The 23,493-nt window shown below is 36.7% G+C and overlaps 1 protein-coding gene across 2 annotated transcripts in view; it reads right to left on the bottom strand.

Annotated features, from left to right (window-relative positions):
* Positions 1–23,493, bottom strand: part of trpc5a (transient receptor potential cation channel, subfamily C, member 5a) — a 93,406-nt gene that overhangs the window by 29,501 nt on the left and 40,412 nt on the right. For both annotated transcript variants that reach the window (XM_058789947.1, XM_058789941.1), the window contains exons 2-3: positions 19,217–19,611; positions 9,224–9,745 (exon numbers count right to left, since the gene is read on the bottom strand). In XM_058789947.1, the coding sequence (XP_058645930.1) occupies positions 9,224–9,745; positions 19,217–19,603 (909 nt within the window). In that variant the 5' untranslated portion in view covers positions 19,604–19,611. The remainder of the gene's footprint in view (positions 1–9,223; positions 9,746–19,216; positions 19,612–23,493) is intronic.

Below are 23,493 nucleotides of genomic sequence, written 5' to 3'. Positions count from 1 at the left end.
TATTAGAATAGAAGTGTGTTGTTTTTGATACAAACAGCTCCTCTTTGTAAACAGACCGAGATTAATAATTAAACAAACACAGCATACAGAAGAAACACATGCTAAAATTAATAAATGGCCATATGCATGTTTGCAGACTGAATAACTTCATTTACACACACATACAAACACCCTGCAATTTACAGTAGAGTTGTATGTTGAAAAACTAACAAAATTACCCACAATGCCTACATTAATATATAAACACAAGCACAGAATACTGCAGTGGGTGGAGCTAGTAGCTATATTCACATTAAAAAAATACATATTGTTAACATTTTGTGTAATAGGTTGTCACAGAGAAATCTCTAGTCGTTGTCATAACTTCCTTGTGTATTTAAGTTTTCTGCTTCAATCTGCTTGTCACAGAGACACTGGAGCGCTGGTTAATTTATGCAGCCCTGCTATTCTTACCAAGTGAGATGAATAAATGACAAGGAAATGCTAGGCAGGGTAGTGTGTAGAAGCAGACGGGCAGCGGGCTGAAACTCCAGTTCACACACAAGCTGCCGGGGATAAGCCTGATGTTACTGTAGCCAGAAAATCGTCTTTTTTTTTTTTTTTTGTGGCTGGAATAAGCTCTCTGTCTCTCTGCCTCTTAGCTTCCTGTTACCTCCTTGGCTCCTTCCCCTGCTTCATCCTTCCTGCTTAGTCCAATTTACAGCCCATATTAATGTTTTATGGAAATATGAATGAGCAAAACAGCACATTCTGTATGCAACTTTTAACAGAGTATGGCATCATAAGTAAGATAAATGTGCACAGGAAGTTTGTACTATTAAATGATAAAACATGATTGCACAATATTTTGAGTATCAGGAGAGTGCGTAATGTTGCCATCACAGGCAGCATACAATGTGGAAAAGGCTATAAAACTATAAAATGTATAATTTATAAATGTTAAAAACAAGATTAAAGGGGGAACAAATGTAACATCTTAGTGTTTCGTGCTGTAATTGTTAAATAAAACTATATATATCATTTCACAAATAATAATTTCAAAAATTGGAAATGTGAAATTTTAAAGTAGAGTAACTGAAAAGGTATTTTCTCATAAAGCATACTTGAATAATCAGCGTTTTATTTACAACTTTGTAAAATCATTTTTACGTGTCTAAGATCTGGTTAGTTTTCATAGACATATCCTTGGTATCCAACAATCCCCTCTGGTTAAAATACCGTAAGTACATTATATTTTTTAAAAAGCATCCAAAAATACTGGTATTTCTTTAGAGGTAATATTTTTTTTTTTTAATGTGGAAAAGGCTAAAACTATAAAATGTATAATTTATAAATGTTAAAAACATGCTCAAAGGGGGAAAAATGTAACAGCTTGGTGTTGTTATTGTTAACTACAACTATACACATACTTGAATAATCATTGTTTTATTTACAACTTTGAAAAATATTTTTTTACAGTTTAAAACTAAATCTAAAAATAAAACTAGAAAAATAAATTACATTTAAAATATTAAAATACAAATAAAAAGTATTGAAAAACTAAAGCTAAACAGAAAAATATAGCCTAATATAAACAATGACAAAAAAATAACACCAAAATTACTACAACTTAAACTAAATTTCAATTAAAATATTTATAAACACAGTACTATAATTGTACATGAATAATGATAAAATAACACTATGCACTTAACTCAAACATCTGAGCACATGCCCAATAATTTCCTATAATCTCTTTATTATACTATGAATACAAGGGCCAAAAACTAAAGCAAACTATTTTGCACAGCTTATCTTGGATTCCTGTAACGAAACAAGTCATCAAAGCAGAGAAGCATTGATTGACTTTACACACAAGGTCCAAAACAGCAGAATAGAGCAGTAGAGTGCTAGAGAGAAAGAATAAATCTCTTTCTCTCTCCTCCCTCGCTCCATCAGAACAAAAGCAGCCATTGCTGCTCAGTTGGCCGGGAGCGATCAACCTGCCGACCAGGCAGAGTGAGAAATTGATTTGTGTTGTATTATTCAGCAACAATTTGTTCTCAGTCAGATCTACTTTCGCTGTCTTTTCTATCTATCTCTCGTCCTCCCCCCCACCCCCAAATCTGTGTGTTTGACTTGGATCAGTAAGAAAGAGTGAGCGAGAGAGATGCTGTGAGAGAGAGAGAGCGGAGGGAGCATACTGTAGTCCCAGGGTGCCGTCAGTGAGAACAGAGCGAGCAATTCCTCCGGCAGGAAGCAGAACTAAAAATACAGGGCAATATCCAATGTTCTTCCAGTATCCAATGTGAAGAAGAACGAGTGCCTGCCACTTGTCACACAAAAATGAAAATTAATTTACTTATTCTCAGGTTGTTCCAAACCCAGTTGACTTTCTTTTTTGGAACATTAAAGCAAACGTTTTGCACAATGTCCGAGCTGCTCTTTTCTGTACAATGAAAGCGCATGGGGACCAATTCAAATTTCAGTCTGTTCCTCACACAATGTTATCATAAGGCAACAGACTTTTATGATGCTATTTTGACCTTTTTAGAGCATGACAGGCTCAAAGAATGCAGTTTCTGCTACATTTTTCTTCTTTTTTTAAGAGGACACAAGGGTGGGTAATTGCCTGTGTCTCAGTACGTTTCTATTCTGAGATGTTTGATATGATATTTGTAATTAGTTTGACATTTTCTGCAGCTAAAAAACACAAAGTAATTAAGAGCCATCAGGTAAGTATGTAATATGTAAGGGAAAATGTATAGTCAAGAAGTCATTATCGCAAACTAAATCAAGACTAAATCAGTACACCAACACAAATGTCATGAAAATACTAATCCACAAAAAAAAAAAAAGAAAAGAAAAAAACAACTGTGAATGACCCATCAGAATTGAGCATTCAAGAGATTTAAAGTGAGTTCAATCAGTGTGTTTCAAATCTTGTAATTTATTTAATGTTGAAATTAGTGACACAAAATTTTGGCTACTGTAAATATTCAGCCGAGCAAAACAAAAAAAAATGTAAAAAATAAAATAAAATAAATAAATATATATACTGTATATATAAATAATTTCTGGTTTCCACTGAAATAATTTTGGAGGTTCAATCAAAATTACTGATGTTTAATTAGTGTTTCTCCCATGACACATTTTAACTGTGTGAGCATCTATTTAATGCACACAACATGAATAAATACCAAAGTAAAATGAAAACTTTAGTTGGTAAAAAAATAAAAAAATAAAAAAAATCAGTGGATCACTAGTCCTATCCCAAAATAATATTTATAGCATTTACAGAGAAGAGATGTTGATGTGAAGGGGAGGGGAAGTTAATGTTTTTGATTAAATATTACGGGGACGCAATATTATTTATAATAAACACTGCAATATTCCATAAAACAATAAGAGTGGTTAATTTTGATTTATTGGTGACTTTAAATCACTGAAATGCTCAACCACTTTGAAGTCCCATTCAATAACACTGGCCAAAGCCTACTTCTTCCAGTTCTATCAGCAGCAGTTGCGTCTATCGATGCACATGAATACAGTGCTGCGTTCAAGCAGCAGTTCAGATAAGAGGCGAGGTAAGGAGATTGAAGCACAGCAGTTACTGAGCAAAACGCTGCTCAGAGTATATGGGGTATGTAATCCTTATCGATTCAAAAAGCGAGTGAGCGAGATGTGGGGTGGGGGATGCTGACTGCGCTGATGTTCCCCTGCAGTAAATCAACTTTCCTAAATTACAGAAAAGAAGAGATGATGGAAGGACAGGAGGTGAGGGGGAGAGGCACAAGAGAAGAAAAGAATAATGAGGGAACAACATAAGAAGAAGTGTAGGAGGGCCCTATAGTATCTGTTATCTACACCTATGGGTTTTTTGCCAGTTTAATCATCTGCCAGGTAAAAATTGTAAGCCTGATCACAAGATTCAAGGCTTCATTCATGTTCATAGTACAAACAATGAGTTACACACCAAAGTTTTAAACTACTCTTTATAGTCAGAACATGACAAACACTTCATGTTTTTAAATTCTTTACACTTTTCCAGTCACAGGTTTGTGTTCCCTGACTTTGATGACACATATCTTCAGCACAGTTTGCAGTGCAGGCTGCAGTATTAATAATATTACTTTTTTTTTTTTTTTGTCTCTCAGAAATGCACATTTGACAGTAGCTTGAGTTGACAGTAGTAGTAGCTATTCTGTACATTCAATGCTGCCTTGGAAAATAACTGAAATAAAATAAGTTATATAATGAGTTGACGCAGTAAAATTGCTCAAATTAAAACAGGTTTTAAAAATTAATAACATCTAATAAAAATGACAAAAATCACAAAACAAAAATACTAAACTTAAAATGAAAAATGAAAATCTAAAAATAAAACCAAATAAAATAAAATAATATTAATACATGGCCTTGAATAAATATGTTTAAGTAATAGAAATATTAAAAAATAATTAAATAAAAATACAAAAATTACAAAAGCACATAACGTAGTTACTAAAAAGGAAACTAAAATGAAAACAAAAACTAATCACATAAAAAAATAAAGGCCATTTCAAATTAGTAACAAACGCTATAATAGGATTTAAATAATACTAAATAACACTGATACAAAATATTTGAAGATTGTTCCAATTCCCAAGCCTAAGATGCAGCAATAATTACATCTTCAAGATGAAAAATCCACAAACCAAGCAAGTCTTGTTGACGTTTGTGTGCAAGGTTGTACAATCCTTTAGCAGTAACAACAACAAAAGAGCAGAACCGGTATGGTCCCATTTAAAGACAGCTCTAAGCAATGCAAAGGCTCTTCCTGAGACCTGTGAGTGTATAATGAAATCCATAAGCAGCATTGTCTGTCATAGAGCCCTGCACGGGCCTCAAATTTAGGCCGGACCTGACCCGAGACACTCAGGCCCTAGCCCGGCCCGTGTCCGACAGCTCATCAGAATTACCGGCCCGAGTCCGACCCGAGCCCGTCTTTTTTACCCCTTCTCCCAAAACAGCTTATACTACTGTTTTGGCTATTAAAATAGTTCAGTTTTGTATGTAATGGCAAAATGATTATATTTCGTTTCGTTTTTTCATTAAGTTAATTTAGAAAACCGTTTGAAGCATTTTTGTTTGTTAAATATACATTTTTGTTTTTTAAAGTAACGGCCAGCGGCAGACAGTGAGCTGATCCTATGTTTGATCAATTTAGCCTTCTCAAATCATCACGTCTTGCCTAAAATAAAATTTATAGATATACTAAAACAGTTCAAGCATATAACAATGTTTAAACGTTAAACCTACGCTATAATAATAATGTGCGCTAGCCTATATCCAAGTTTGTGGAAGCTAAAGCGCGCTCTGCAGGACATGGAGGCACCAGGGCAATCACTTGCATTTTTTTTTTTTTTTTCAGTGGAAACAACTTAAAATAGCCTACGCTGTAATTTTTTTCTGATAAAGGTAAGAGTAATACATCTTTCGGAACTGTAAAGGGTCTACTTTTATTTGTGTGCACTCACAATATCAACAAAACGTGCTTTTATAAAACATAGAAAACAAACATAATGTACTTTCTGATAAATATATCTATAGAAAGCATTAAATTACCACTTAACGAAATTAAAAAAAAAATCGAAAACAAAAACTTTTATTATCTTAATCCATAAAGATGCATTTCTCTCTAAAGGCGTGTCTAATGAGGAGACGGCAAGTCAGGGTCAGCAACTTCATCCTTGCGAAATGGACTCAGAAAACACTAGTTTATTAGTAGGCTAAATAATTCAAATATCTCCTTACTATTTCTCCCGGACACATTCATGGTAATTATGTTTGCTGGGGCTTTGCGGCAAGCTTTAGCCTATTGCGAGCTTTTGAACGCAGAACTCTTCAGCTGCGCTGACAGCTCTCTGCTGCTGCAGGACAAACACCGTCGAGCCGCTCTCGACAGACGCGGCAGCGCGGTCTCCTGTTGTTTCCACCAGTGCGGCAATTTTTTTTTTTTTTTTTTCATCACTAATTGATGGATATCTAAAATATAAAAATAAAGAGAAACCTAAAACAGGCCCGAGGCCCGACCCGCGTCTGAACTCTGACGTGAAAATTGGCCCGAAGGCGGGGCCCGTCGGGGCCCGTCGGGCCCGGGCCGAAATGCAGGGCTCTAGTCTGTCACTACAATGCCCCTGAGTAATGTTTCAAGCAAGCCTGTGTAGCTTTATTCCAGATGTATTTGATTCCCTGCACTCTCTTCACCCTTTCAACCCTGTTTACTATTACAGCATCATCTTCTCTGACTCATTTAATTCTCATATCAAATGAAAAGAGAAATTGCTGTGCGAAATCTGGAGCATAACGCTGGTAACCTTTTCTCAATATTTAATCTCATTCTATAAAACTTTAATCACTACAAATATAAAGGCACACTAAATGGGCTCATAAGAGTCTTCATCTCTCTTTTTCAGTTGTATAGCATCTCTTGGCTCAAAGCCCCACATCTGTCTTGACCATCTTTCCCATGTGTGTACACGTACAGTATTGTGATCTGTATTCACAGCAGCTTTCCTTGAGGCACACAAAACAATTAGAGCTAATTGGAAGAGCAGTCTCGCAGGTCAGGGCCAGCATCACCTCTGATTGACAGGAAGAGAAACGAGACGTTCTGACGCATGTGTCAGTTCTGCAACGAGACCATTTGGGTTTCAGAATGAAAAAGTTGACTGGAATCTCCCTGGAAAGCCAAAGACGGTTTTTAAAATATGAGTGTAAAGCAAGGAAATGTAACTTGAGATGGTTTCCCATGCATCATCCAAATGTTTTTATCCTTGTTTTGGTGGAATGGCTGGTATTTTTCACATTGTTTGATTGAAGATCTTTATAACCTTTAATGTAAGTGTTAGATTAACCTTGCATGTTTCCTTTTATAACTTTAGTCCCATTGTAACCCATATGCCAGTTTGTTTCCTGGATAACTTACGTTGCAACTTATTGTTCAATAGTATGGTTAGTAAGAAGTCTCTTATGCTCACAAAAGCTGCATTAATTTGATCAAAAACACATCTAAAGCAGTAATATTGTGAAATATTATTACAAATGAAAATAACTGTAAAATAATAAAACACTTCTGTGATGCAAAGCTGTATCTTCAGCATCATTACTCCAGTCTTCAGTGTCAGATGAATATCATTCTAATATGCTGATTTGGTGCTCAAGAAATGCGTCTTCTTATTATTAATGTTGTGCTGCTGGATTCTTCAGGATTCTTTGATTGATAGAAAGTTGAATAAACTGATTTTTTTTCTGTAGTACTGTAAAAGTTTTCACAGTTGTCCATTTAATACATATTTTCTTTAAAAAAAGTGTACATTTCATGCAGAATGGCTGAAATATATACACCTAATTGGACACTAATACCGTGTTGTATTACAATGACTTACAGCAGCAAAATCAAAATGCTGAAAGAAATTTAAATTCAAATGCAAGTCTTAAAATATGTTGCAGCTGCTTAAGTTTATCTCAAACTCAATACTACGGTACTTTCTTTGCTGCATATGTACAACTAAAATACACTGCCTGCTTCAACAAAATGCTGCAAGTATTCTACCTAGCACATCATTCCCTTGCTTTTTTCCCCCCAAAACATAGTGATCTGCCTACGGAGGTAGCATTTTAAAGCATCATTGGAGCGCTTCCAGTATGAAAGCTGTTCCAAAAGGTAGGCTTAAAAACTTAATTATGCTGCCTTCTTTTAGCCAAATTCTAAGGCAACATCATGTATCTTTGTGGAGAATGCAATTCTGTAATGCACTGCGACAAGCAGTGCATTCAGTGAAAAAAAAAAAAAAAAAATCCAAGATGGCAGATGAGTAGAGAAATTTAGATTATACTGTAAATAACTGTATATTTAATTCAGTACTTGAGAAGTATCAAAATGGTTCAGAGTAATTAAAAAAAATAAAAAATAAAAAAAACATTCAACCCAACATTTGTGTGTGATGTATTTTTATGTTTATTAGATAATTGTGTGATTTGAAATCAATTTTAAGTCAAGTATCAGTTGCAAACCACTATTTATTTGGTGCATTGATCGATATTCCCTAAAGAGTTTCAAATCTCTTCCAAGACTATTGGATGCTGAATTAGAAAGCAGCTGCCTATAGGAAAATACGCAATGTGGCAGCTCACAAGGTCTTGGAACAGAGCAAGTGTCTATCATCTGCCCAGTGCTTCTTTCCCATTGTATCTATCTCCTGTCTTTCTAATCACGTCAAATCTCTGGTCTTCAGCATACATTGTATCCCCCCGTGGATCAGAAAGTTTAGAGGGAAAGCTTTAGGTTTGGAACAACACATTCTAAAATATTCCAAGGGTCTGCAGAATATTAAATAGCAAAAAAAGTGAGTGGACTTATGCAACTCTTTACCCTAGTATTTTGAGCATTTTTTAGCTGCTCAAGTAAAATTTTGCATTGGTGATGCAAATTTGATGCATTTATACCGCATCTTTATATGACAGAAATGCATAAATTACAAATTTATAAAGCACAAAAAATACTTTTCTTGGTGTATTTGGGTGCACCACACAAAAAACATGTCCAGATCATATTTCACCACATAATCAGACAAAATTGAATTGTATTAAATATAAAGACTATTATTGGACAATTAAAATTTGAAAATTAATCAATTTAAATTTTGTTATTTTCATGATAATTCAGCACATCCTCCACCCCATTTCTCATAAGCATTATGGAAAAAAAAACAAAAAAACTTCTCAGTACTGTAATGTAAAAAAAAAGAATACATTATTTAAATGACATTACATACATAACTTAATTTGTTTAAAAATAACTTAAATGTTAATTGTAATTTAAATAAATGCAAGAATTAATGTAAAATAAATAAAATAAAAGTACTATTTATACTATATTGAGGTATATTTGTTTTGATTTTATTTTATGCTGATTTTAATGAAAACAAAAATGTATTATGCAAATTAAGGAAATATAGGCTTCGTTATTTCCTGCAGATTATTTCTTTTTTTTTTCTTTTAGTTTTTGAAGGGAAATCTGTGATGCAACTGCAAAAAAGAGCCAATCACTCAGCGATACACACTTTTCCCAAAAGCATCAATTTACAGAAACTGTACAAAACCTTGGGAACATCTAATTTATTTGTATGTTTGACATTAGACTGGATAGAAATAACCAGCAACAATTATTTTTTCAAGAAGCTACAAGAAGTCTCCTCACCTCTTTCTGGTGATATTTAATGGCCAGCTTGAGTTTGGCCAGGTCTCGGCACTCTCGCGGGTCCAGCTCCTCGCTCTGGTCATCACGGTGATTGAGGATGGTCTCCAGCTCACGGGAGCTACGTGCCTGGTCCAGCAGGTCTTTGGCAAAGAGCTTACACTGTTGAGAAAGCTCCTCGTACTCTTGTCGAAACTCATTCTCCACTTTACTGAGCTCCTTCAGTTCCCAGCCCAGTCTGAAGGCAGTTAGGATGGGATCCTCGCTGGAGAGGGCGATGAGAGAGGGGCTGGCAAGCGCTTTATAGATGTTGAGACGGGACCGAGAATGACGCAAGCTGTCCACCTCAGAGCTGGACACACACTCCACACAGTCACAGCGGATCTGGTGCGGCCGAGGGATGGTGACTTTGCGTTGGACCAGGAGTTTGATGATCTCATAGTTGTTTGTGTGGGCAGCGAGCATTATGGGAGTGATGTCAGGTGTGAACTCGGAAAACTGGGCGTCCATCATTAATGATGGAACCTGAAAAAGAGGGGACAAGAACGAAAGTGTGAAAAACACCTGCACAAGCTGCTGAGAGTCTATCAGTATGGCAATCCACCAACCCACACAGCATGTAAACACAAACTACAAAGCGAAGCAGCAGAATACAGATGACTGGACGAGAGTGCAGCCAGCTCTGCTCACAGGAACTAAAAACCACAAATGAGCTCTCTAATATCCCAGCTGCTTGCTGTACCAGCCATGAGATTAAATGGGGAACAAACTGACCATTCAGCTGGTCAGTGAGAAAAAGGCACTAAACGAAAGCAAAAGCACTGGATTTACAAAAATAATTTCAGGTTTATGTTATGTCTTTGGAAGGCTTTTGTCTTTCAAATTCATTCAAATGCATATATTCCAAGTAATGCAGGCATTCCAAAACTTTTTGTCATCTAAACCTTATTCGCCAAATATACTTTAAGTATATACTTTAAGTACCCCTGAGATTTTAAAATAAATATTTAAATAATTAAGTATCACATTTGCATGTTCACAGTTTCTTTGATGTTAATTAATGGTTACATGGCATGGAGATAAATAAAAATATTTAATATTTGTTTAGTAAGTGTTTTATTTTAATTGCTATTTTAAAACAGTGCCTGCGTCCCAATGTGGATACTATCCATCCTAAATTCTATGTGATTGCAGTAATTTTCAATACTATTTAGGGCAGATAGGGTGGATAGTATACACATTGGGACGCAGGGAATGTCTATAGAAATACAAAGACTGTTCACTCCTATACTTATGAATGGGAGAAACTGCAACACGCAATAAGGAGGAATAGTCCCACCTTCTGAATGAAAGAGCCAATCACTGATTGGAAAAGTCACTGCGTCACTTCAGCGCCCGTTAGAATCTCCAGTTCCCATAGAAACCTGAGGCTAGACCAGCCGATGTGCATGCGCAGTCATAAGCGCGTTATGACTGTGCATGCGCATTGGCTGGTCTAGCCTGAAAAATAAGCTTTTTAAGAAACAACATTCATGGGGCAATTAATTTCAGATTTGTGTTGCTGATTTGACGTATGTAATTTAATTGCGAGTTCAGCAAGCAGTTTTTGAGATTTCAGGATTCACCCATTCATTAAGATAGGACTTGGTCTTGTATGAGCTGCCCGGAGGCGTTGCAAATATGGCCCCCGAGTGAAGAGACTTTCCTTGAAAGGGACTTTGTTTTAAAATGATTTATTTTAATTTTAAATTGTTAGCTTTTCATTAAACTCACGAGCCCCTGCAGTTCCTTTACAAACCCTAGTTTGGGAAACCTTGATGTAATATAATGTTTAATGCACTTCATTTCGTTTTCATATTCGTAATGCACTTCATTTTTTAATGCACACATTTTCGTACTCTTTGCATTTTTTACATCATTATGGTACAAGATAATCCTATTTAAATCAATTTGATAAACAAGTTGTCAAAAGTAATCTAAAAGTAATCCAAAAGTAATCTGATAATATTACCTAAAATGTGTAATGTAACGGATTATGTTACTGACTACAATTTTTGTCATGTAATCTGGAATCAGTAACGGATTACAATTTGTAAGTAATCTACCCAGCTCTGTATATTATCTCCATTTCACCAAAAATGTCACTTACGCCCTTCTGGTTCTCACCCCTCGATATACACTGTATGAAACAACGCAAATATATAATGAAATCACCCTGCAGCAAATCTATACAGGTGGAGCTGGGGAAGGTGGAGGGTTTCTGAAGTGTTCTACAACTGCTACAGCAAGCACTAGCCAAGAATTTGAATGTTGAGCAGCAAGTTCATTGGCTGCTGCCTGCTGATATGAAAAGAAACCAATCAGCTTTGGCAAGTGAATATTGATGCAATTATGTCAGATTGAGTAAGAACTAGTGCTGTCAATCGATTAAAAAATTGTATCGCGTTAATCACACTCGTGGACTGTGATTAATCATGATTAATCGCAAATTTAAAATACTAGGATTTACCTGTAAATGTGTTGAAATAAAGAAATCCATGACAAACTAGTTTAAGGAAACAGAACAATTTTTTGGATTAATCGCATGCGTTAATGCGTTAACGTTGACACCCCTAGTAAGAACCTAATGGCCTCTGCTTTCTAGAGTTTTCTAACAGAACTTTGGATTTATTTAATTGAATTCTGAAAAATGTCAATTTACGTTTTTTCACTGTAAATGTAAAATTACATGAAATGTCCCATTAGATATTTAAGTTTTTCACTGCATAGACTAAGGAAAGACCGTTTACCAAATAACAGGTTTCTGCTGTAGCATTTTTACAGTCTTTTATCATTAACATTAAGATCTCAAACTCTTCTGAGTACATGTGGAGCAGAATGGTTGATTAAACAAAAAGTCATCCATCAACTGTACACAATTAGAGAGGTCGACTGACTTCAGTATTTTAGCAGTGGAGCATTTAAAGCAAGACCCAACTGTATAAATTAATTAAAGGTCCCATGACATGCTGCTTTTTGGATGCTTTTATATAGGCCTAAGTGGTCCCTAATACTGTATTTGAAGTCTGTTTCCCGAAATTCAACCTTGGTGCAGAATTTCAGCCACTATGAGCCAGTCCCACAATGAGCTTTCCTTAGGATGTGCCATTTCTGTGTCTGTAGCTTTAAGGACGAGAGAGGCGGGGCAAGGTGGAGGGTGGGTGTGTGGCCTTAACCAGCTTGCGCTACCATGCGCTAATGTTGACAGTGGATGTATCGCAAGGGCTCATAGACACGAAGTCATTCAAGCTTTTCAGTTTGACCCAGAATCTGATCCGGATGGAGAAGCACCGGATGAAGAAGTTGCAACTCAGCGGCTACAGCAGGACGTCTCCGAATGGTTAGTTTAAAATATTGTGTCTGGATATGGTACTTTAGTTGGTTTGTTTATGTATGCTGTTACAGTTATTATCATGTAGCTAATGCTAGCCATAGGCTCAGATGAAGGAACTAAAAAAATACTTTGGTGTTCATTTGTACATCCAAACACTGAGCAACTATCATGCTTCGCTCGTTTGCAAGCCATGATGTCTCTCGAGGGAAAAAAAAATATTGCGCTCGCCTCGCACGGTAGTAGCTCATTTTCTCATGGGCGGGCAAAGCAGAGAAAGGGGAGGTAACCTTTCCCCGTATGACGACATAAAGGGAAGATTCCAGATTGGGCCATCTGAGCTTTCATTTTCTCAAAGGCGAAGCAGGATACCCAGGGCTCGGTTTACACCTATCGCCATTTCTAGCCACTGGGGGACCATAGTCAGGCTAGGGGAACTCATATTAATGTTAAAAAACCTCATAAAGTGAAATTTTCATGCCATGGGACCTTTAAAGCAAGAACTGCACTGTACAAATTCACCTTCATGTTAGGAACACGTCAGCAGTTTTGTGTCGTTCTTTTCTTATGAAGACTTTGGCAGTTTTTATGCAATGAAATGTTATAATTAATTCACATAAATTAATATAATTAATTTGTCAAATATTTGTCAGTTACCTTTTTGAAGTCTGCAGCATAAAGTTTTGCAAACAGATCTCAACAGTGTTCAGATATCGCAAGGGCTCCAGAGTGGAACTAAAATACTCACAAATGCAACAAAAATAACAGTGTGCAACAATAATTTAAAATGTATTTATCATATTGAACAGAAGTTTTTTGTGTGGCCATTTCATCCAGTCTCATTTTGATATTATCGTTTCCGAGCTGCAATCAGCAACGAACATGAAAAATAATTTCCGAATAATGATTGTCACGAACTGGTTCTTTATAAGGAGTCAATCAAAAGGGTTCACGAAACTGCTTCGAACCCGCTACTCCCTCTTGATGTATATCTATCGTTTTGAATCAGACTCATCATTTTTCATACTTAAAAGTTTGTAATTAAAGCTTTTTTTAAATCAACTATAGAATATAATAGAGAACAGAATAGAGAACAGAATAGAGACAGAAAGCAAAGACACAATACACAGGTCAGAAGGAGTAGCCAAGACTGGAGCTTTATATTGATGCATATTTTCAGGGATGAAGGAAGAAATGCTCACTTGACAGAAAAGAGAATTGGTTAAAACATAGGCACTTCCAGAACATGATGTGAGACAGTCCTAAGCCCTGCCTCCTCTGTCTTTCACTCCTTTCCTCGCAAACACAGATGCAACACAAGAGCATGAAAGATGAAACTTGAGAGAAAGACTGCTTACAGCATGAGTGAACAGACAAAACGACTGATGATGGAGGAGAAAACTGCATATATATATCAAGCTGTTCTTGCAGCTGTGTGCCATGGAGGGAGATGAACTCTGTCAGAAAGATGAACCACAAGCCAGTTAGAGCCTTTCCTCTCTTTCATTTCTCCTTCTTTCTGTCTTTCACCCCGTTTGTACCTTTTCTCCCCATCCATCACATCCACATTCATTCATATGCTTTACCACGAACCATTGTGTAATTCCTTCCCTTTTTATCCTGATTGTTTACCTTCATTTAGGAGTCAAGGGCTGTACTTTCAAAAGCAGATGACTGCATGTAAACACACAAGCACATACTTAAAAGCATATCATATGCATAACACCATTAATTCATTTTTAAGTGCCAGTATATGACCGAAATACTCAATCCTATCATAAAGACAGCCATATCTGCCATGAGAACATTATGGAAATATGATTTGTGGTACGTCGGTGTTACAAGCCAGCGAGTGAGTAAGTGAGGTTTGCAAACGCATTTTATTTAGAGATTTATTTTCAGTCCATTAGTATAACAGTCCTCCCCCAGAACTCCCAAGTGGCTGCAAGGGTTGCTATAGTGATAGCAATGCAAAATAGCCCATGCTCTGTGAACGGGCGGGCACATGGTACATGGGATAGATTCCAATTTAGGCCCCACGGCACTTCCCGTAACAAGCTCACTTGATGTATCTGCACCAACGAAGTTCACTTTAGGAAACCAAATAATGAAGCAAAAAGAACAAACCTGGCTACCGGCTTTATTTCCCCTAACGCTTGTTCACTCTAACATCAAAAGTATAGGAACCCTGTGCCTCTCTTCTGAACCGTATTAGTGATGTTGCACTTCACTTCATAAAAGTGTGCACGTCTAATCCAAGAGGGAGCAACAAAGCTACCTGGAGCTGAATAAACATCATTGCTGCTCCAGTGGAACTCAGTGAAGCTGTAGAATAATAATAGTTACAAAATAATTCATCTGTCCACATATTTACTCTATCCCAGGGCTTCCCACACATTTTGCAGCTGAACTCCTTAGACGTAAAATATTTGCTTGAGATTTTAAGTTAATATTTTAATGATTTATCATCACATTCGCAAGCTTATGTTTATCTGATGTTAGTTTATGATCACATGACACACAAGTAAACAGATAATCTTTCTTTAGTTAGCGTTTTATTTTAAATTTTGAACTGTTGTAAATTACAATTTTCCTGTAAAATAAAAAATTATATTTGATAATTATAGGTCTGATACTTATTTTACACTGCAAGTTATAATGCCAATATTTTTGTCTCAAATTTTCACTTTCAAAAATTCAAATCTTTACGCTTTTATTTTGATGGAATACTGGTGAAATGCTGTAAATTCTATCCACAGAAATGCTGGAAATTGTGCAAATATGTACATAAAGTGAACCTAGCTCACATTGCATTCCCAAAATGCAAGTTAAACTGTGCACATACAGAGATTGGTGAGAAGGAGCATTTACTTAATGCAACAGACTCTAAACTTATTTCAACTGCATTGCCATCTTTGATTTGACAATCAATTATTTTATTTCAATTAATTGTGCAGCCATTTTTATTTATTTTAATTTTACATTGAATTTCATTATTCGTTTTTCATCAACTAACAAACCCCCAAGGGTACACAAACCTCCATTAAGAAACGCTGCTTTAACCAGCACAAACGATAACCATGTTAAACCATGTTTGATATATAAAATGGAAATAATAACAACAATCCATAGTTTAAAAAGCCAAATAAGTCGGTGCCAATAGCCTCGTGGGCAGTGCAAGACATATATAATCCCGAGTTAGAGTCCCAGCTCGAAGACCTTTCCCGATCCCGCCCCCCTCTCCCTCTCACTTTGCTTCCTGCCCACTTACTGCCCTGTCGAAATAAAGGTATCATAATATGGCAGCATTTTGGGGACATTTTGTTTACTTATATATGTTATGTGAACAATGTAATCATTCTGGAACTCACTGAAATCACAGTTTCTTAACATAACGTTTATGTACCACATGTGTGGCATCCTGTTGATAATCACAAACAATGATTTCAACTCATCCCTCTGTGTTTATAAACAAACCAAAAACGTTTTTATAGTAAATAACTCACAATGTTCACAGTACATAATACACTTGTAAGCAAGCCAGCAGCACCACAACTCTTAAAGACCTCATAAATCAATAAAAAAAGATCAGATTTCTTTCCTGTGTTGATTATTCTCTATTGAAACAGGAAATTAGGGTGGGACACATTGAACAGCCAGTCATTTTTAGTTTAAAAGAATAATTTGACATTATGTAAAAAAATTATATTCCATTAAACACACAAAAAACCCTGCTTGCTCATAATTAAAACACGCTAATGCAATACAGCTCTTGAACAATCACAATTTATTTTTACTCCATGCAATCTGTCTAAATTTGAAAAACAGAAGTTTACTCAATCCAATGATCCTTAGAATTAATATTTTTCATTGGCAGTAACACTGCATTACTGAAACTGGGCAGAGTTTCCAGCAGGCTTTGCATGGGACTGGCTGGGGAGAGTAAATTATGAAATAAAGCTTTATTTAATGTGTTTTGTGCAAAATGAGAAAAGTTGGAGTTTTTAGTGTTTAAATGATCAGTTATTATGGGACTCGGTAGAGTATATGTTAGGGTGGTGTTTTTATGGAGAAAAGTGGAACTGTTGAGTACCTTGTCCAGAGAGAACATATGACTTGATAAAGTATAAATAGATCTGATTGTTCAGATCACACATGCTAACTTTACAGACTTGAGAACTGAACTGAACTGAAAAAGTGAAAAATTGCCACGAGTTTGCAAATTACTTTGATGTTAAAGAACCCCTCTCCACAACTGAATAAAGTTTGGCAAAATAATTATATTTTTTAAGTGAAGAAAAACTGTGAAGGCTTCTCAACAGAATTGCTGTATATGAAAAAAAACATTTAAAAATAATTTAATGAGTTTCTGCAGAATCTGCATTTCCTGCTCAGCTTTACATCAGCTATTCACTTGTAGATGAGAGTGATTCTATATGTATCATTGATTCTACTCCTTAAAAAAGGGCATTCACAACCTCAAGCACTGATAAATTCATATTGATAGCTTTTGTGTGCTTCTGGCACCACGCTGTACAAATTGAACCTCGGTTCACAGTGAATACTGCTGTCACATGCCCTTTTTCAGTGTATGTTAGTGGAACTCTCTTGAAGTTACATTCCCCTTCATCCTCCACTGGCCACCAAATCAAGCATGCCGCAAAACTCGATCTATGAGAATACAGGAATGCAAGCTTTTCAGGTTAATCTTACCATTGAATGAGGGGAAAGATTAGAGGATAACAAAATGCAATCCAATAAAGATTTGTGGTGCTACGTGAGGTGAAAATCAAATCTGAAAGATAAATCTCTGCCATCTCATCTCTTCTATTAGCTTTGGAACGCCCACTCATCCGAACACATGCACATAGAGTACAACCACAAATATGAACAGTTCCCACCTGCATACACACTGTTCACACAAACAGCGATATGGCATTGCATACGTAGGAAGACACTGACAAAATACATATGCAAGCACTATATTTATATGTACTGTGTCCTAACCAGGTGTGCAGGGTTGGGAATCAAGAATAGGTTCTATTTTTTTATAAAAGTACTTATATCAAATTATTTTAATGACATTCAGGGCCACTGACGATCATAAAGTCCATTTTATCACTGATGTGGATAATATGCTATACTAAAGAACCACACCATGAAAGCGTTCTTGTTTTGCAAACAAATGTACATCACCACAGAAAGAGGAATTATGGTTTAGCTGAATTATGAGCTTACAGACACGGAATAATGCAAATACAAAGGTTCTGTAGCGTTGTCCTCTTGAATCCGATGCACAAAATGACTCTCTTGAATTAGTTCTTTTTTTTAAAGAATCAGTCAAAATTTAAAAGTGCATTGAATCATAATTATTTGAGGAAGGGCTGATATACTGAATCATTAAAGTCCTTTAGTTCTAACCAGGTACAATAAGCATTTTCAGTAACAATTTAAACAATATATTTTATTCGTGAACTTATGTTAAGCTATGCTTTTTAATATTTAACTTTTTACCATTTTTAAATTTTTCGGATCATTGGTCATCAAAGCTAGGTAAATATTGATCACAGACAGAGATTTATGTTCAATTTTACCAAGCTGATTACTTGCTAAAAACTCTCACGGATCATGTTTTCAGGCCATTTCAAGTCTTATTTTGATGCAACAAAGTGATTATATTTAAGTGTGTGAGTTGTTTGTTTACTTTTTAAAATTAATATTCCCATTCGCGAACGTGGAGTGTGCACAAACACAAGAGGCAGGATTTATCACATGAACCAATCAATCACAGCCAGTCATAAGTAGATCATATCCAATCATATTGCGATGGAGGCATTGCCTACTCTCTCGTGACTTTCCTCCATTCATTCTCAATTACCCCAACAATCTCACCACATGCTTAAGGGGTCTGTTAAAACTCAATGGGCTCAGGGGAGGCGAGATAGACTATAATGAATATAGACTAAATAGACTATAATAGATTATAATGTAATATTTGCATTGTTTTATTTTTGTACTACAATTTTTTTTTCTCATCCAATATTTTGAGGAGAAGCGCCTCTGATATATGTATATATACAAAATCAAAGTATTTTGAGGGCGTATTACTGTAAGACTTGATCACATCATTCACGGTGCTTCACTGTGGTTTCCTGCTCTTTTGCTACAATTTGCTCACCATGGCTCTCTGATTGGTGGAATTTTCTTTAGCGGCATCATGGGAAATGTAGTTTTTCACCAGGAATTCTGCTGTTAAACATGATACTTTGAAAAATAAGCTTAAATAATTAAAAAAATGGCTTCAACAAAATAATATATAATTGATTAACAACTTTCAAGCTCATATGTTATAATTAAGTTATTATCAAGTTATAGTCAATTTCCTTATGGAGAAAATTGCTGCAATGCACCTGGTCATACACAGTGTAAACCAGGTTAAAAGTTTAGTATGGCATATTTTGTGCTGGTATCACTCTCAGGCATCTTAACTGACTTATCCAACACCGTCAGACCAAGTCTAGACAAGATAGCGTAAACCAGCCTGGGCCATGACAGAAATGAATAATAATGCATAGTGTCTCTTTTCAGCTGAGAAAAGCATATAAAACACCAACACACATACAGACCTGTTTTTCTCCACTGGGTTTCCTGTGGGACAACAGTAACTCTACAGCTCCCACCACTTCTTTGCGGATGGCGTAGAGCAGAGCGTCTCCAGTGTTCACTCCGTGATCCAGAAGCAGCTCGATCACCTCAAGGTTCTCATTCTCAATAGCGATTAGTAGCGCACTGCGGCCCAATGGATCCACACAGTTGACATCAATATTGTAGTAGACCTCCGCCTCACGTAGTGCATGCTGGACCCCTGCATAGTCACCCTTTTCCACGGCCAAAAGGAACGAACGCTCCTCTGGGGAAAGCTCTACCTCCGCCCGGACGATCTGTAGAGGGATTCGGTCCCGGTACGGAGAGTAGCTGCTCTTTTTGTAGTATAGATGTGACATGGGATTCATGATGGATGCTGGTAGAAGAAAAAAAAAAAAACAGAGAAGCTGTAATAATTTAACATTCACTAACAAACAGGATATGGGCACTTGATAAACAGTGAGTCAGCTTACTTGCTGTTTGGCAGTGGAAATAGTATACATTTATGAAATACATATATTATCATTCCACAGAAGTAATTTCAGTGATCTTGAAATGCATTAAAAGATGCTTTAACCTGAGGAAAATTCAATCAGAGATAAAAAAAAAAAAAAAAGAAAAAAAAGTGTACTTGTAGACAGATATGAGAAATTAATAGGTAAACATTAATGTTCACTACATCTGCAAAAACACTTACTTGGAATTACTTTTTAATAGGTTTCCGGGAGTGACTGATGCCTCAAGTCATTTTTCTTAATGGCCACAATGTGGTCACAAGCAACAGCTAGCTCTGTTATTATGTTCAGTCATCAAACTGTGGTGCCAGTAATTCAGCTTGGCCACATTTGCTACACTATTTAAAAAAATAGAGCAAAATCAGGTGTGTGTGTGTGTGTGAACATAATGGTGTTATCGCACTCTATTGACACTTTTGTTTAGGGGAAGTCATTTAGAAAAAGGTGAAGAAGAGTTGATATTTTATAATTATGTCATCTGAGAGTTGAGTGCAGTGATAATTTGAATCATTATCACATTCCTTGTTTTACTAATATTTGCATAATTTGGTCTGTCTTTAAGGTCACTCATATTTATACAGAGAAGAAGTGTCTGTTAGAAAAGTGTATGGAAGGATTAATTATGTGATCTGAATCAGAATCAGATTCATGTCTTAAAGCTACATTATGTAATTGTTTTGCAATTTTTAAATTGGTCGAGGATATTTTGATTCATAAGTAAGTCAAATCTTATAAACACATTCACTAAAAAGATTGGTTCAGATTCATTCATTGATTCATTCAGCAAATCTTTTTGCAAGCAACATTGTTTTGCCAGTAGGTAGCGACAAATGTTGTGACAAATTCGTGCATAATCCTGTCTTCAAATCTGCTAGAAACTCCAGAAAGCATTTTCACCTTAAATGACACAAATCCCAAGCATTAATCCATATAATTAATGACACGTTATAATCTATCAGATCAACAAAAAAGGCTGACAGCATGAAGCGTTGTCTTCTAAACCAGTGGTTCCCAAAGTAGGGGTCGCGCGATGATTTCCAGAAATCAAAACATTTTTTTAAACTATTACAAATAACATTTTATCCATAACTAACAAAAGATAAAAAATAGTTAATATTTACATTAAAAAACATGCAAATAAAAAAGCCATCAGCCTTTCGATTTTCTTTCCGTTCGATCGCGACCCCTGAGGTGATTACGACAGATTAACGACACAGCAATAGCGTCAGTTGCAGCAAACCAATTTACAGCACCACGTTAAACATTCTGATATGTGCACGTAGGTAATTTTTTTCACTTTAGGCTTAGGATATTATTTTTGTTGAAATGAAACATTGGTTAATATCGACCAATGACAACGCAGGGAGACCAGCAGAGAGGCCAGCGGAGGAACGCGGAGAAGCACCACCATCAGAAAGGCAATCAATGTCAGGTACGGAAAGAGACCGGGGTGTGCATAAAGAGGACATCCATAAGCAGTCGGATCAGCCTTACTCAAAATGTCGAAAGTATCAAGAGGAATTTATCCAGTATGGATTCACATGCGTCATCGTCAAAGAAGTACAACATCCCCAATGTGTTGTGTGCACTGAGGTGCTTGCACATGAAAGCCTAAAGCCTGTAAAAATGCTACGACACTTGAAAACCAAGCACCCCTCTCTTGCTGCTAAACCAATAGATTTTTTCCAGCGAAAGGAGCGAGAGTTACAAGGCCAAAAGAAAGTCCTAACTAAACAAACAACAATCCCCACCAAAGCTCAACAGGCATCATATGAGGTGGCATATTTAATTGCACAGGCAAAAAAGCCACATACGATCGGGGAAACCCTCATTAAACCCGCTACTATAGCTATAAGTCGGGCTATGCATGGGGATAAACTGGTCCGTGAGCTACAATCAGTGCCGCTGTCTAACGGGACTGTTGCCCGCATCTCCGACATGGCCCAGGACATAAAGTGTCAGCTGGTGGACAGAGTGAAGAAAGGGAAATATGCATTACAGTTAGACAAATCCACAGATGTATCAAACTCTGCCCAGCTGCTTATATTCGTCAGATACAGTTTTGACAGAAAATGTAACGAGGACATTCTGTTTTGCAAGCCACTGGAGGGAACGTGCACAGGCGAGGACATTTTCACAAAACTTGACAACAAACTAAAAGAAGATGGACTGTCTTGGAGCAAGTGCATCAGTGTGTGTACAGATGGTGCTGTAGCGATGCTGGGGAAAAAGAAAGGTCTTAAAGCAAGAGTCTTACAAGTGGCGCCTCACGTAAAATTATTATACACAGAGAAGCTCTTGCGAGCAAAACACTTGACCCAGAACTTAAACGTGTTCTTGAGACTTTGATAAAAATGGTCAACTATATAAAAGCGCGTCCACTCAATATCAGACTGTTTGCCACTCTCTGTAACGAACTGGGATCGGAGCATGAGTGCTTGCTGTTCCATACAGAAGTCAGGTGGCTTTCGCGAGGAAATGTGCTCAGCCGCCTTATTTCTGATGGAGCATGGGTCCCAGCTCACTGACCACCTCAGTGATCCTGACTGGCTAACAAGGCTAGCGTATTTGGCTTGCATATTTGAAAAACTGAATGGACTTAATATGTCATTGCAAGGTGAAAACACAAACACCATGTCGCTGAATGACAAAATCCACGCATTCAAGAGAAAACTTGAGCGCTGGACTGAGCAAGTTGAAATGGGTAGGATTGATATGTTTTCTGAGCTGGACGAATTCATGGAGGAAAACAAACTGAGTGTTAACATAGTGAAGAAGTCTATCACTACCCACCTTCAAGCCCTCCTGGAACACTTTAACAGGTATTTCCCAGAGGAAACAGCTCCAGAACAATACGACTGGATAAGATCACCATTCACTGTAACGAGGGCAAATCATCTGACATCTGACCTGGAGGACGCATTGGTTGAACTGTCAAGCGACCGAACCTTGAAGACAGTGTTTAATTCCAAGACGCTGGCTGAGTTTTGGATTTCAGTCGAGAGGGAATACCCACAGCTATCCAAGGCCGCTATGGATGTACTGATGCCGTTTTGCAGTACCTACTTGTGCAAAAAGACTTTTTCGGCACTCACGTACATTAAAAATAAATACAGGTTGCGACTGAACGTGGAGGATGATCTCCGAGTGGCGGTCTCCAAAATTAAACCAAGAATGGACTTGCTGTGCTCCAAGCATTGTGCCCACCCATCTCATTAGGTGCGGTTAATGTTGAAATTAAACAAATGAGTAAATTACTATAAAAAAATTATATGGTTGTTAGACAGTTGTGTTTTTTTGTGTTGTCATTAGGCTATGCGCATGTTTGGATAGGCCTATTGGTGCATGTGCGCCATTGCACGCAACGTTTGTATATTTTATCCACCTCCGAGGATAGTGGGGGTCGCGAGTCACTGGCACCGTTATTTTGGGGGTCGTGGGCTGAAAAGTTTGGGAACCCCTGTTCTAAACGACCAATTAGAATTGATATTGAAATGACGCAATGCTGTTTGCTTCAAAGTTGCATCCCTAGTCTGTATACAAAACCAATCAACTTCAGATGTAAACCATTCAAGCCAATCAACATTCAGTATCAGAACATCATCAAACCACTATGATATTAAAACAACAGGCGAAGATAATATTACATTTTAAACAAAATATTAATACATTCCAAACAGACCCAACGTCAGACTGCTTACTTGAATCAATTACTTTAACATTTAGTTGTCAAAACAGTTACA

The sequence above is a fragment of the Onychostoma macrolepis genome, chromosome 01 (genome assembly GCF_012432095.1).
Source record: "Onychostoma macrolepis isolate SWU-2019 chromosome 01, ASM1243209v1, whole genome shotgun sequence".
NCBI classification, from domain to species: Eukaryota; Metazoa; Chordata; class Actinopteri; order Cypriniformes; family Cyprinidae; genus Onychostoma; species Onychostoma macrolepis.
The sequence above is the reverse complement of the archived record's forward strand: the minus strand, read 5'-3'. Positions and strand labels throughout refer to the sequence as shown.